At 47.3% G+C, this 16,414-nt stretch overlaps 1 protein-coding gene across 1 annotated transcript in view; it reads left to right on the forward strand.

Moving 5' to 3' along the window:
• Positions 1-16,414, forward strand: part of CPXM2 (carboxypeptidase X, M14 family member 2) — a 130,552-nt gene that overhangs the window by 17,565 nt on the left and 96,573 nt on the right. The window contains exon 3 of the mRNA XM_077877309.1: positions 14,845-14,954. Coding sequence (XP_077733435.1) covers positions 14,845-14,954 — 110 coding nt within the window. The remainder of the gene's footprint in view (positions 1-14,844; positions 14,955-16,414) is intronic.

Raw genomic sequence — 16,414 nt, forward strand, 5'->3', positions numbered from 1 at the left:
CCTTTCAAATGCATTCTGAAATCTTTACAATTTCTTACCACGTCCCTGATGTGATTTTCTGTGTAATATTTCGCTTTTATCGCTTCATGTGGGGTATTTCCTACTTTTATTTTGAAAAGCAGACATAGAAAAATGACATATGGTATATATGTTCTTTTAGCAAATATTTGTAAGGCCAATCCCTGTGTAACCCTCACCCGAGTCAAGAAGTAGAGCCTTGTCAATCTTCATCACATCTTTATCTCTTCTACTATAAAGGTGATCTCTATCCCAATTTTAACAGATAGATTTTCTTCAAAGCTTTACCACTTATGTTTGTATCTCTGAATATGTTAACCAGATTTTGAAATTTATATACATGGAGTTATGCTGTGTATATTCAGTCATACATGTCTTACAATTTTCAATTAACATTATGTATTTGTTCCTTCATTTTCATCACTGGGTAGGGTTCCATCATCGGACTACACAACAATTTTTTAATCCACTTCAGCTCTGATGGATATCTGACTTATTGCCAGATTCTATATTTTATGAAAAGCACTATGAAAACTCTTGTACATATATCCTAACACCAATGGACATAAGTTTCTCCAAGTATATATATGTTTAGGTATGGAATGACTGGGTTTAGCTTCACCGTTGAACAAATGCTCAGTTGTTTCCCTCAATGGCGGGGTGGAGGGCATGCCGGTCTGACATCCTGTCAGCATTATGTAGGCTCCAGGCTTCACATTTTGAGTAACTGTCGCATGATCAGACTTTAGTATTTTGCCAATCTGGCGGGTGTATAATGGTGACTCATTGTAATTTTATTTGCATTTCCTAATTATTAATGAGGTTAAGCATCTTCTCATAGATTTATTTGCCATTTGATGGTCTCTTCTGGAGACATTTCTGTTCTATTTATTTTCCTTATAGATTTATCCATTCTGAGCTTGAATTTTGATTTTATAATGTTGGTAGCAAATATTTTTTCTATTTTTTGCTTTTCCTTCTTATGGGGTCTTAAGGAACAGAAGTCCTTAATAATATTGTAGCCAAATTTCTCAATTTTTTTCTTTTTGTTTGCTACTATTTGTGACTTGTATAAGAAATCTCTTCTTTCTCCAAAGTCATAAAAATATTTTATACTGTCTTCTAAAGCTTTCTCTTCCCTTTTTTATTTTGCATAGTTAGGTCTTCAAATACCTGGAATGGATTTTGTTTATTTATGATATGAAGTTAGAATACAATTTTATTTTTTTCCCTAATTGTTTCCCTGCTGTTTTGCATTGCTACTCTATCCATTGGGGATTAAGAGTCCATATATGTATGGCTTTGTTTTCAGGCTTACAGTTCTTTATCATTAATTCATTTTTCTACCCATATGTGAAATATCTTACTCTCTCTCTGTCTCTTTTTAAAGACTTTGTTTACTTATTTGACACACACACAGAGAAAGGAGGATAAGCAGGGAGAAGCAGACGCCCTGCTGAGCAGGGAACTCAATTTGGGGCTTGATCCCAGGACCCTGGGATCCTGACCTGAGTGGAATGCAGATGCTTAACTGATTGAGCCCCTCAGGTACCCCCTTACTCTCTTAACTACTATAGCATTATAACAAATCATGATATCCAGTAGAGCAGGACCTAATTCTTAAAAAGTTGTGGCTGTTGTTGACATTATATGCACGTGTGTGTGTGTGTGTGTGTGTGTGTGTGTGTCTACACATGTATTTATGCCATACAGCCAGGTTCTTCAAATACCTTTCTGAAAACTTCTGGAATTTTGATGACAGTTGCATAGATTCCATAAATCAATTTGAGGAGAATTAACATATTTACAACATTGTCTTCTAATCCATGAACATGGTATATTTCCCCACTTGTTAAGTCTTTTAAAATATCTCCCAATAAATGGATCTTGCCCATCTTTAATAGATTTATTCTATTAGATATTTGCTATTTTGTGATGCTTTTAATTTCAGTTTTATAACTATTGCTAGTATACAGGAGGACAGTTGATTTTTCTATGCTGATTTATATCTAGCAACATTGATAAACTCTTATTAAAAACAATTTTTATATATTTACTTGGATTTGTGTACAAAATCATAATATATGCTAAATAATGGCAATTTTGTTTTTTCTTTCCATTTCTTATACTTTTTACTTATTTTTCTTTACTTCATTGGCAAAGATTCCAGGTTAAAAATAATGGATCTTTCCATAGGTTTTAATTCTGCCTTTGGATATATAGTTATCTTAATATTTGGCCTTATTTTTTTTTAAGATTTATTTATTTGAGAGAGAGAGAGAGAGAGAGAGAGAGGGAGACTGTGTGAACATGGTGGAGAGGGGAAGAGGGAGAGGTAGATAATCTCAAGCAATCCCTACTGAGTGTGGAGCCTGACACAGGTGCCTAATTCTATGACTCTGAGACCATGACTTGAGCTGAAATCAAGAGTTGGATACCTAACCAACTGAATCACCCAGAGCCCCAGGCCTTATCTTAAATATTTTTTCTATACTTAGGATGAACAACTTCTAGGAAAAATATTTTCCTAGTTATTACATGACATCACTTTCAAAAGCACATTATTTCTTGGAGTCTTTACAGTGATACATCTCATGTTCTTTTTTGTGGAATTTTGTCCTTCAGTGATTTCATATCAGTGTTCTTTACTCATCTTTCAAGGAAGCAAAATACAGCCAGATCTCCTCCACTGGGGGGCAGTTACAGCACTTTCTCAGATCTGCAGATGTTGACCAGGTCAGCATGCAAATGACCAGTCCAGTGTTCAGTTTCAAGCAGCTCTTTATCTTCTACGTATTTTTGCTTCCCTGTGATGCTGATTTCTTTGCTGCCTGCAGTTCTTGGATACTCTTTTCTGATGGGATACATGGGGGAACTGTAATTAGCTCCCTTTGCTATCATCAGTGTTCTTGTCCTCCATAGTGTCATCCTGTGTGACAATTGTCCCTCCTTCCTGTCCAGTTATTTTCTAAGACTTTCTGATCCAAACGGTTGTGAAAGTTGATGGGGGTTGGGGAGGAAAGGTGAGCACCTGGCCACCTCAGAAAGCGGGGTCTGAGCTTTAGAGATGGTGTCCAATTTTCAATTTTCTAGTAGCTATAGTCCGGAGACTTCAAAATGGAGGCATGCAAGATGGATGAAGGATTTTCTGTCCCTTCTCTGATCATCTCCATTTTTTCCTCAACTCTCTCCATCTGACTCATTGGTGGTGAATATTTTTGCACATCTGGCACTAGATTGAAGCATTGTTGGGAATCTTTCCTTTTGAGAGTCTCTGTAGGTTTTTAGGATGTGTTTGGGAGATGTTGCAAAAGTTTAAACTGGAATTCCCCAAAGTCTGTGATATTTCTGTACAACTGGTGATTTTATGAGCTATGTTAAATAACCTGGAACACATTGTGAGAGAGTTTTTTTTTAAGGGATCTTAAAAAAATCTCTTATTTTGAAATAATTATAGATCCACAGGAAGTTGCAAACAAATGGGTCCCATGTACCCTTCGCTTTGCCTCCTCCAGTGCTGACATTCTGTATTAACTGTGGTACAAGAGCAAAATTTTCAGAGTATATTAAGGTCCCACCCATTATACATGTGTGTGTTTGTATGTGCATTAGTCCTGTGCACTTGTATCACGTGTGCTATTTCATGGGAATACCATTACCGAGAGATACAGAGCTGTCCCTTCACTGTGGGGCTTCCTTGTGACATCCCTTCTAGCCACATACTCCCTCCTGTAGTCTCTAACTCCTAGCAACCTCTAAGCTACTTTCCATCTCTATAATTTTGTGTTTTCAAGAATTTTAGATGAAGTAAGCCATATGGTATATAACTTTCGAGATTAGCTTTTTTCACATAGCAGAATTCTCTTTTCCTCTTTCTGAATTGGACACATAGACTTAGTTGGTATCAGTATGATGTAATAGTCAAGGAAAGCAAAGTCTTTTTATTATTATTATTATTGAAGTATAACACCCATACAGAACAGTCTAGAAGTCTTAAGAGCACAACACATTGGATTGTCCTATACACCACTCACATGTTATGTAAATGCACTATTTTAACTATCATGTAGATCAGAAATAGGTGACCAGAGCCAATGAGGCCTCCCTCCCACTCATTAGTCACAAGCCCTGCTCCTTTTCAAAGATAAACACCATCAGAGATTACTTTTGCCTATTTTTGAACTTAATATTCATTGAATCATACACTGTGTCTGATTGCTGTCACTTAATATTATGTTTATAAGTTTCCTCTATGTTGTTGTATATAGTTGTGGTTCATGTATTTTATGACATGGCTATACCACATTTATTTTTTCATTCTCATGTTAATGGACATTTGGGTTGTTTTTCATTTTCGGCTACCACAAATAGTGCTAATTATAATCTGCACTATGCAGATTATTCCTGCATATAAGCCTTTTGGTGTATACGTGAGTGTGTTTCTGTTGGGTATTTGCACCTAGGTAGAAATGCTGGGTCCTAGGGCATGAATATTTATAGCTTTAGTAAATTCTCCTAGAGTTTTCCAGATCCCTCGTACCCATTTACAATTCTCTACCAGTATTGGTGCTTCACCTATTGGTGCTTCACCTCCTTGCCAACATTTGCTTTGTGTCTTTTTAATTGTATTCATATTGGTGTGTGTGTACTAGCATCTCATTGTGGTCTTCATTAGCATTTTCCTGAGGACAAATGACTAATGCTCATTCGCCATCAGAATATCTCCTTTTGTGAATGCCTGCCCAGATCTTTTGCTTATCGTTTTTCTTTTTGATTTATAGGAGGGTTTATTTGTATGTTTGCCTTTCTTAAAAATACTGTGGATATGAGTCCTTTGTCAGATGTATGCCAAGCAATACACTTCTTGCACTCCCTGGCTTACTTTTGCTCTCTAGTAGTGCTGTCTTTTGAATAACAGATGTTCTTAAGTTTAATATAGACCAATCATCAGTATTTTCCTTTAGTGCTTTTTGTTGCATGTTTAATTTTTTTCACTTACTGAAAGATCATGAGGACATTTTCCTATGTTGTTTTCTAGAAAAAGGCTTCCTTTTGCACTGACTTATTTCCATTAAAATTCTTGATTTAAATAAAAATATGAGGTAATAGTGCAGGTGGTACTTGGATATGGAAAAATTCATGAAGAAAATAAGCAGGTGGTTGAGGTTTGAGAAATGCTATTTTTGAAACAATAATTCCTTCTTTTTTTGGCCTTATAAGCAATATGTAAAGAATAAAACAGTTTTCCACGGTGGTGCAGGCTAATGATTGTCAGTTTTGTTGGATCATCATACACATTTTTTCATTTACTCGGGAAATATTGATTGGGCTTTGGGGATTCAGTGATGGAAACTCATAGTTACTGCCCTGTGATGTGAACAGTATGCTTTGTCGCTTTGTTAGCCAGGGGTGAGTAGGATGAGATGGATGGGGGTCGGGGAGGAAGTCTTGAGGCTTTTCAAGTGAGGAGCCACCGATGATCAGAGGTCAGGGCTTCTGCGATGTAGGTGCTCTGGGCATGATGTGGGCATGAGGCTTCAGCCTACAGATGCTGCTCCCTGAGGGTTTCCTGTCCCTGCTACACAGAGCCTGCACAAGGGAGCTCTGAGCCTGTGTATCTTTCAGGGAAGACACCAGCCAGATTCTGAGGGTCTCAGAAGATCCCTGTGAGCTTTAGAAACCAGGGCCCCTCTGCAGTCCTGTCCATCAGAGTCTCTGTGGAGGACTCTGGGCAGCCCCAGCAGATTCTGATATTGGGTGAGGCTGAGAGCACCATGGGAGGGGGTCCTGCAGTGAAGGTGGTGCTTTCCAAGGGTGGCTGAATAAGTGAGATTAACTCCTTTCCCCAAGACCCTGAGGGGGGCATGCCCCTCTGGGAAGCCAGGCGTGTCTGAGACCCACAGAGAGCCACTGCAGAAACGTCCTCCAGGGCGGCAGGACACCGCTTCCACGCTCGCATCCATCAAAGGGAGCATCAGGTTCAGAAAGGTGAAAGATGGAATGTCGCAAGTCACAGCTATCTGATTTATGGCGACAGTGCATTTATTCCTGGCAGCCCTCTTGAGGTCTTGGGGAACTCTTTGCTCTGCTTCCAGCTGACGATCACCGCAGGCCTCGTGGTCTGGGACTCTGAGCTCCCCTGTCCCACTGCACTGCCTTTCTCCGGTGTGACCCCAAACACCACCATGAAACTGGCACCTACCTTATGCTCCTGCATTTTCAAGACAAACAGGTGGCCTAACAAGCGTGCCTGGGCTCTTAGGGCATACTTGATCTTCAGACTTTGACCTGGGCGCTTAGCCGTTTAACTCTGTGTAAGTCAGTTTGTGTACGTGTAGGATGGGGATGGTGATGCCCTTCTCTCACAGTCCTTAGGGAGATGACATCACAGCATGTCCTCAGAGCGTCAAGCTCATGGTAGTTGCCTGTATGTTAGCCCCTTCGCTCCCCAAATCATTAGTCTTTTAAAATAATTTTCCTGACTTGTCTGTCATGACAGGCTCCCCTAGGCGGATTGGGGTTTGGGGGTGGGATGTTGGGATTGGTGCTCCAGACCCGGAATCCTAGCTTACACCCTCCATTTTGACCTCGTCCTGTAAGAAGCACAGGACAGATTGAATAAAGTGTGCAGGTGTGCATGTGTGCTGGTCAGAGGAGGGAGGCAGGCCTCCGCCCACCCTCCTTCAGAACAGGCCCAAGCCTGGTGGATGGAGCTGCTCAGCACAGGGCCTTCTCACAGAGCTGCACTGCCCTTGGGAGTGACGTGGAGTCACCTTTGATGACTGTCACCCTCTTTCCTCCCGGTTATGACACATCTCTCGTCTCTAATATCTTCCTGAAGTCTCTTTTTCACACTCATTTTCATGTTCTCCTCCCCCACGTGCTTCTGAGGATTAATCTTTTTCCTTTTAGAAGCAACAACTTGATTTGATGAGAAAGGATTTTCTTATTGGTTTGTTTTGTAGGAGGAACGGGAACCGTGCTGCAGGGAAGGGAGAGCTGTGACTGCTGTGGGGTCTCTACAGAGTCACTGTCCAGCGGCTTCGGGGCAGCCTGGCCGGGGCTGAACCAGGAGGGTGGGGGATTGAGCTTCCCCGTGGATTCCCCACACTCTGTAAGCCTGCAGTGATCACCTCAATTGACATTACAGTCTTGGTTGTAATATAAGCACATTACAGTTTCAGCTTCTGGCCTTTTTACTTTCCAATTGTGGGCATTTGAATTGAGCTTCAAAGCAATTGTTTCTTCTCCATTTTACTTGCTCACTGGGCAGCGCTCCTGTCCCCTCAGTGAAGCATTCTGAAGGATGCAGACAAGCCCTCCATGGAGGTGGCGTCATGCTTGACAGCTCTTTGGTCAGGGTAAGATGTTTCTCTGAGAATTTAAAACAACAAATGTTGGTGAGGATGTGGAGAAAGGGGAACTCTCTTACACTGTTGGTGGGAATGCAAGCCGGTACAGCCATTCTGGAAAACATTGTGGAGGTTCCTTAAGAAGTTGAAAATAGAGCTGTGTTACAACCAGCAATTGCACTACTGGGTATTTACCCCAAAGATACAGATGCAGTGAAACAACGGGACACCTGCACCCCAATGTTCACAGCAGCAATGTACACAATAGCCAGACTGTGGAAGGAGGCACAGTGTCCTTTGACAGATGAATGGATAAGGAAGATGTGGTGTATATATACACAGTGGAATATTACTCAGCCATCAGAAAGGATGAATACCTATCATTTACATCTGAGGGATATTATGCCGAGTGAAATAAGTCAACTGGAGAAAGGCAATCGTATGGTCCCACTCACACGTGGAATATAAGTAGTGAAAGAGACCATAAGGGAAAGGAGGGAAACTGAGTGGGAAAAATTAGAGAGGAAGACAAACCATGAGAGATCCTTAACTCTGGGAAACAAGCAAAGGGTTGTGGAAGGGGAGGTGGATGGAGGGCTGGAGTAACTGGGTGATGGGCACTAAGGAGGGCACGTGATGAGATGAGCATTGGGTGTTATACTATATCTTGGCAAATTGAATTTAAATAAAGAAAAAAAAATAAAACCAAAGGAATTCTCACTTCTTGTTCTCACTTTGCATTGCTGGAGTGCTTTGGTTGGAGAGTCCTCTGGGCTTCTTTTAGGGGGAACGACTACATGGAGTACTCCGCTCTCCCATCTGCTGTGTGCACGTCTGTGCCTCTCCGTGTTTCTGGCACATTATTCCAGAAGTGCTTTCAGCGAATCTGGTGGCAGGGGGTAAATTTTCTAAGTATTATATCTCTGAAAATGCCCTTAGTTACGTGGGCTGTTGACTGATAGTGGATTCTAGATTCTAATTTGTTTTTGCGAAGTCACCCGTTGGTCTGATTATCTCTGTCTTGATAATCTCCAGTAGTCCGAGAGTTCTGGTTTTAAAGGTGCGGAGGCTAATTCATTCTGCAGATTTTGTTTGGCTCCTTTCTGCCCCTGGGGTTATAATGTTAGCAGTAGTCCCCTGTTGTGTCCAAAACCAGGGACCAGCTGAGTCACCAAAGCTTTGCAGATGTCACCTCGAGGAGTGGGAGCCAGCTTTGAGCTTTGGCCTGAGGTCGTGGGGCCTGGTGGCCAGATGTGGTCAGCCTGCCATTTCCTGCTCTTTTTCTTTATTTTACTCTTTAGTCTTTGATGGTTCAGAGTGCAGCTGGAAGGAGGAATGGACTCCGTGACCCCTGTAGGCCTCTGCAGACTAGGGGACCCGAGGTGGTTTTGGTGCTGCAGCAGCACGTGGCTCACTCCTCGCCCGGGTGGACCCCAGCCTTCCAGACCATTCTGTACATTTTCCATTTCCTACCTGCACCTTTCTCCTGAGTGGCTGAGTGCACTTGGCAGTGCTTTCTTAATTGTCCTCTGCAATTTTCTTTTCTTTCTTTTTTTTTTTCTTCTGCAATTTTCTTTCCAGTGCAATACTGTTCCTCTTTGTGAGTGAACCCAAGGTGGCAGGACAGCTCATTTTGCTCATTGTGGACACTGAGTAGATCCACCAAAAGCCTTGAGATTGATGTTCCCAGGGTAAAAAGAAGAGGGGAAAAATGAATCAGGTGGAAATATATTGGAATTCATCAGAGTTAAGTATTTAATATGGACATTGCAGGATTCTATTTTGAATTAATTTAGAATCTCTAAATCAAAATATATTTGTCCTGTCCTTCATTTCCCTATCCTTCAGGATAGGAAAACCCTGCATTTTTCTAAATGTGGAGATTCCTGCATAAGACAGGCCTAGGAACTTTCTGTGCAGAATAACGTGGCTTTGACCTGGCATTGTTGCCTTGTCGATCCTTACATAAAGGCATGTGGGATAGAGATTTTGTGCTAAACTACTTTATGTTGAAACAGTTTATTAATTAAAAATTTTTTTAAAGATTTTATTTATTCATGAGAAACAGAGAGAGAGAGAGAGAGTGAGAGAGAGGCAGAGACATAGGTAGAGGGAGAAGCAGGCTCCCTACAAGGAGTCCGATGTGGGATTCAATCCCAGCATCCCAGGGTCACGACCCGAGCCAAAGGTAGATGCTCAATCACTGAGCCATCCAGGTGCCCCTAAAAAAAAGTTTTGAATGAGATTCTGGGAAGGCAGGGAACTCCCAGCTGGTCTAGCACGTCAGTCTGAGCCGAGCCGATCGGGCATCTGGTGCCCAGGGCCCTGCAGGCGGGGATGCGGTAAGTGTGTGTTGTGCTAAGTTGCTTTGATGGTTATGGGACTTGAGGGAAAGCCCATGTGAAACAGACTTGTGGTGGCAGGAAAGGATGAAGGTCCTCCAAGGACAAAGCCCAGTGGCGGTGGAACAGAGGGGAGTTTCACGGGGGCAGCCTGCACTAGTGCTGCGTCTCCATGACCCCTCCCGGGGCTCCTGCCATCTGACCGTGCGGGGACAGCATGCCGAGGAGGAAGAGGAGAAAGTCACGACAGTCTTGGAGAGCTTCTTCAGCAGTGGGCTGACAGTCGGGACGTGTCAGGGGTGATATTCACGTCCACAGCAGACTGAAGCCACCAGGGCTGCTGCAGCCAAGCAGGCCTCATGTGGAACACTGTAGAAGAGTCTGGTCTCCAGATGCACTCACAGGAGGGGTCCTGAGTTGAAACCTCAAATATGTGACTTGACCCCTGCTGGCGTAGACGGTGCCCGTGATTGCGTGGATGCAGCTGTTGGCGCCCACATGGATTGTTCAGGGGGAAGGGAGGGAAGACTCTCCAGGAGTCAGAGGGTTACAGCCTTGAGCTGCAGGGGAAGAAAAGGCCCCACAAACCAGGAGGGGGAAAAGGGGAGAAACAGGGAAATATCATTGCTGTGGCCTGAAAGTCTGGGTCACCCACCCCCGGAATTCCTGTGTTGAAATCCCAGGCCCTAAGGTGATGGTGTGAGGAGGTGGGGAGGTGGGGGGCTTAGGGACGTGCTTATGTCCTGAGGGCGGAGCCCTCACGAGCAGGATTAGGGCCCTTCTAAGAGGCACCAGGTGCTGCTTCGGTGAAAAGGGGGGGCTGTGAGCCAGGCAGGGGGCCCTCAGCAGAGGGCAGCTGCTCTGGGGCCTTCCTCTTGGGCTTTCTAGCCTCCAGACATGTGAGCCATAAACTTCTGTTTATAAGCCACCTGTCCATGGGGTTTTGTTACAGCAGCCTGAGTGGAAGAAGACGGTCATGTTATGGAAACCACCGGGGCAGGAGTAGCCAAGAGGCAGCAGACTCAGGGAGCCTGAGACGAAGCCACCAAATGAGGAGAGTCGCTTAGCCTGGGGACAGAAAACCAGAGTGCAGAATGCAAAGTCAGGGGAGGAGGTGGACGTGGGGCTGGACAGTGAGGGCAGGCGGCTGGAGAACCCATCGCATTACAGGGCACAGGGCTGCGCAGGGTGGGACCTCCCACCCCAACCTTGCAGGGCTGCACAGGCAGCTCCAGATGTCTGTCCCCTGCTGTCGGGACCTGACTTCAGTGGGCAGACTGGTGATGCGGTGAGCCAGGCCCTCTCTGGGACGAGCCGTGTGAAGTTTGTGCAGACCCTCGGGAGGTGTGGTGTGGCTGGAGGTGCCGTGGGGATCCATCCAGTCCTCTGGGAGCACGTGGTCCGTGGTTTCTGCTGCCTGGGTGATGAGGGCTCTTGGGGCTCCCCGCTGTGTGTGTCCCGTGTCCCTGCCCTGGTCCCTTCTGGGAGCTTTCTGCTGTTCCTCCAATGACCCCCATTCCTGCTTAAGTTAACCTCTGCTGGTTTCTAACAACCAGAGATGCCTCCCTAACCTCCAGTGAGTCAGATAGGCTGTAGCCTATCTCAGGGTGGATGTCCCTAGTGTTTCTATTAATGGCATGGCTGACAGAGAAGGCTCCCAAACAAAACCACATTCTCTGAAGATAGTGTCTTCTGATAAGGGGAAAAAAAAATCCTTATTAGGATTCAGGGAAGACTGCGTTTGTGTGCAGGCTGAGCGTGTGTGTTTATCTGGGCTCCCCACCAAAGACGTCATCAGCTGTGCTGTGGACCGAAGCAGTGGCTCTTCTGGCTTATGTGGTCACATCATCTCTAGAATGGGTAAGAGTGGACATTTGTCATTGGATGTGGTGCTGGCTCTGTGGGACTCCACACTTGCTTCCTGTACACGACGATTGTGCCCCTCAAGGGGGCAGGCATTGAGCTCTTGGGTTGAGATCAGATGTGTAATCAATAAACACCCCACCTAGGGGCACTTTCTTTCCACCCCTTGTGTATCCTGGGGAGACATGTGGTGCAGCTTCGACTTACCAATATAAGAGTGATTTTGATGAGTATGCAATTGTATTCAGGTAGTTTCTTTTCGAATTAAGATATTCATGTGCAAATGAGATGTTCTCTTTTCCTGGAAGAAATGCTTTGGATAGCAGTTATTGTTCCTTATTTAACTCGTAAAAAATTTGTGCCATTCACCTGTCAGTTTGTCTGTCTGAATCTAAATGAGTAATAGAAGGTGTTAGCTTGATCAAGTACCTGGAATTCACCACCTGCTGTGTTTTCTGCTAAGGAGGGACGAGGGGGTGGGGTCCCTGGGGGGCTCAGTCAGTTAAGTGTCTGCCTTCAGCTCAGATCATGATCCCGGGGGTTCTGGGACTGAGCCCCCCGTCGGGCTCCCTGCTTCTGCCTCTCTGTCCCTTCCACCTACTGTGAGTGTGGTTCTCTCTCCTAAATAAATAAAATCTGTAAAAAAACAAACAAACAAACAAACAAACAAACAAACAAAAAAAACAGAGGGAGGAATACATCTGATATAACTTTGAAAGAGTTTCCCTGAAATGGTAGCAAGACCTTTTTGTATTTCTGATGCTCGCTCACGTGGGGATATCAGGCTTCTGAACGGAGAGCCGGGATGTGGAGGGACAGACCAGTGTGCTGTTCCCCGTCAGGGTCTGAAACCAAAGCTGGCGTACCTGGCGGAATCAAGGTGCAGAGGCCATTCCCAGCAGAAGGGCTGACCAGCCCGTTTGGCGTCAGGGCTGTGGAGGTGCGGGCTGTCTGAGGATGCTGATGTGCCTTGAGCAGGGTGGGCTGGGACGAGGTGATAAGGAGCATTGGGGGGTGGGATGCTGGGGACAGTGGGCGGCATCTCCAGCTGAGGGAGTCTCCAGGCCCCAGGCTCAGGACAAGGGCTGAATGACAGGGTGTGGAGGACCTTCTGGAGTCTCACCTCCCAGAGGGGACAGGAAGTGATCTTGACCCTCCGTCCTTGCCCTGCGTCTGGAGCAGGGCCTCAGGTGCATGCCAGTGACCACTGGGGAGTGAGAGGCTGGAGGGATGTGGCCCAGGGAGGAGCGGCATGGAGAGGCGGTGCTGCTATCCGGAGGCCACGGTGGGACGGCGTGGGGGCTCGGGCTCCTGCTCTCTCCCGGCTGGGCGCAGGCCTGGGCTGCGGAGGGGCAGGTGTGGCTGCCGCCTGTGAGCGTGAGCAGGTTCCACGACTAGGCGTGGCTGGTGGAGGCAGGCAGCGTGGATTTCTGAGTAAGTGTGTGAGAAATACCTTTGCTCAGTCGTCAGACACTTGGTCAGTGTTCGGGGGGCGTGATGGAGAATTACTCGTTCAACATCGGGACCGAGGAAATGCCACCTGGGTGGGTCAGACCCCTGTGCCCTCCAGGCCTGGAAAGTGCCCAGGGCAAATCCTAGTGGGGGAAGGGGGTTATGACAATGAGATTAGCCTCTGTGGGGTCAGCCTTGGGTGGTTAGGGATGCTTGCTGTGTGGATCCCCACGGGCCGCATGCCCTGCCCTCCCCATTCATTCTCTGGTCCCCACTGGCTACACGCCCTCCGCCCCCATTCACTGCATGGTTCCTGCTCACATGGCCCCCCACTTGAGGCACAGCCCCCTCTGGAGGAATCCAGCTGGAACACCGTTGTTCACGGTGCCAGCTGAAGCCTGCTGGGTTCCCCTGCAGCATCAGGTGGGTGGCAGTGGCACCGTACCCCACTCTTAGTGCTCCCCACAACACTGGGCACCAGTACCTCCCCCCACCCCCATCCAGCACAGATGTCTGATGCATAAGTACCAGCCCAGGCAGCCGCGTGGCAGGTGTGGGCAGGGCCAGGAAAGCCGCGTGGCAGTGTTTGAAAGCCTGGAGCTGAGTCTGGAGCCCGGGATCTGAGGTCCAGCTTGGCTGCTGGCAGGGATGCCTTGAAAGGCTCACCTCTAGTCTCGGGGCTTCAGCTTCCTCTTTGAGGACCCAAGGGGAGGACTAGATGGTGTCTCGGCACCTGGCAGGGCTGAACCACTCTGATGGCATCCCTGCCCCCCACCTGCGGGCAGACTTTCTTACCCAGCTGCCCGCCCAGCCCCTGGTCTGGCTCCGCCAGCATCCTGAGACCAGAGGGGCTTCTTCCCTGCAGGGGTTTGTCATGGATGGACAGATACCCCCACATCCTCAGGTGTCCTGGGGTCCCTGGAGGCACACCCATCTCAGCAGTGAGCCACACAGCTTTTATTTTATTGATTTTATTTATTTTTTCTTCCCACACAGCTTTTAAAATGTGCCTCTTACTTAAGAGATTTTTCACACTTCCAGTAGAAATAGATTTTACTTCTCCTCCAGAGTTTTTGTTTTCTTTCTCCAGGGTCAGATTTGAGGAAGCAGATTTCGTCTCTTGGAGACTTCTAGCTCCAAGACAGAGTGGGCGGTGAGAAGAGCAGCCCGGGGGTCAGGAGGCCTGGGAGCTGGCCCTGGAGCTGCTGTCAAAGCCCGTACCCACAGGATGCTGGTCTGGACAGGGAGGATCACCAGGGGCCTGCCCAAGCTCCAGTGTCTTATTCCAGGGGCAGCTTGGACTAAACTGTGTCTGGTAGCTGTTCTCAAAACTACCAGTTTTGCCAAGAATGGAAAACAATAGATTTTTTTTTCTATTTATATTGCCTTGCTCATTAGCATGCACAACACAAAGGCCAGAGTTGCTGAATCAAAATCAACAAGTTCTGATTAATTTGCAGAGTTCAACCACGGGATCACTTCAAAATTTCTAACCAATAGTGTTCCCTGGCTGAGTCACACCGTGGAAGGATCCTTAATTGGAAACAGCCTCAGACAGTAGCATGGACGGCAACAGAGATAAGGGATAGCAGAGCACAAACGGCCTGAGAGGAAATGCCCATGAGAAAGGCAGTTGACATACTCATGGTTGAGTTGACAATGGCCTCTGTCTGGAAGCACTGGACCTGCCAGGGGGTGGGCCGTGCTGGTGGCTGGGGGCTCAGGGGCAAATGGGAAGCTGGGGGGCCAGATGGAGAAAACTGGAAAGTTGCCTTTTAACATCTGTCTTTGTTTTTAACAAGCATTGTCCTTTCTAGGTTGCCCACCTCTCGGTCTGGAGACCCTGAAAATCACAGACTTCCAGCTTCATGCATCTACTTCGAAGCGCTACGGCCTGGGCGCGCATCGAGGGAGACTCAACATCCAGGTACTGGTGGTGCAAAAGGATTCTGGTTGCATTGCTAGCTGCTCTGGCAGGAGACGCAGCCGGCGGTTCGCTGGGCTTGGGTTGGATACCCCGCATGGGATTCCAAATGCATTAGCTCCACTTCTCCCAGCAGGAAGGGCATTGCCTCAGATGCTCATCTTAGAGGGAGAGCCTTGAGATGAGACTCAGGATATGTGTCTTCTACAAGGAGCCCTCAGTACAAAGGATGCTGCTAGTACCCGGACCTGCGTGGGCCCTCCTCCACCTCTTGAGCGCTTCCCCTTCCTGTGATCTGTCTGCACAGGCACGGGGAGGCCGGCATCGGCAACTCCAGCAGGCATCGGCAGCCAGAGGCATTTGTCCTCTCCTCCCACCCCACCACTGCTTCTCACCACCACACAAACCTCTTCCAGGCTGTTCTATGGCTCCCCCCAGGGCAAACCCTGTGTGCCTCTCCGAGGCTCAGCACCTCATGTCTGGCCTGCTTCTCTAACTCAAGGGTCCTGTGACCTTTGTCCTCGCTACTGTCGGGGTCCTGCTCCAGGAACATGAGCTCCTCCTTGCACATTTTATACACCATGTGGTTCTTCTTGCCTTTTCTCAGGCAGGTCCCCCTGCCTGGGCAACCTCTTGGCCTCCACCTTGCCAGGCATCATAAGTCCTGCAGCATCCCCGGTGGTCGATTCCTCGTGCTGCTCTAACAACTTATCATAAATGCAGCCACTTAGGCCACACAAACCCATTCTCTCCCAGTTCTGGAGCACGAGAGCCCCACTGGGCTAAATCAACGTGTGGGCAGGGCCGCGTTCCATCTGGACCTGGAGGGGAGGATCCATTTCTTCGCCTTTTCCAGCCTCCAGAGGTGCCTGTGTTCCTTTTGCGTGGTCCCTTCCTCTTTCCAAGGCTCTGGGTCCTCCTCCTGCTTCCCTCTTCCACTTTTAAGGAGGCTTGAGATGACACTGGATCCTCGTGGATGCTCCAGGATCATCTCCCACCTCAAGTGACCTTAATCGCATCTGCAAACTTCATTTTCCTTTATCAGAGAGCCTCCAGCATTCGGGCCCCAGGATTAGCACCTTGGCCTCTCTGTTGGGGAGGGGGCGTCGTTATCCTACCAGTCCATCCACGGGGTCCTTTCCCTCTGGCTCCAGCTCCAGCTGGTGCCATTCCATTCCTTCCTTGTTCAGCATTTGGTGATGTGCTGTCCTGTATGGGTCTCTAGTATCTTAGCCGTCTTTCCCCGGCTGCTCCATGACTGTGGGTGTGTTTTCCAAACCCCTTCTGCACATGCACCGTCTCATCCAGCTCCAGGGAAGAAGATGCCCTGCATCCCTGAGACATGGGGCCATCAGGCGGACACCTTCTGAGCCATGTCACCAACACCTCATGCCCTCACCATCCCTGTGAACATGCTGTGGGCAGCCGCTGTGCTGGGAACTGGGCCAGGGTGGACGAGACCC

Source organism: Canis aureus, chromosome 29 (assembly GCF_053574225.1).
Source record: "Canis aureus isolate CA01 chromosome 29, VMU_Caureus_v.1.0, whole genome shotgun sequence".
NCBI lineage: Eukaryota > Metazoa > Chordata > Mammalia > Carnivora > Canidae > Canis > Canis aureus.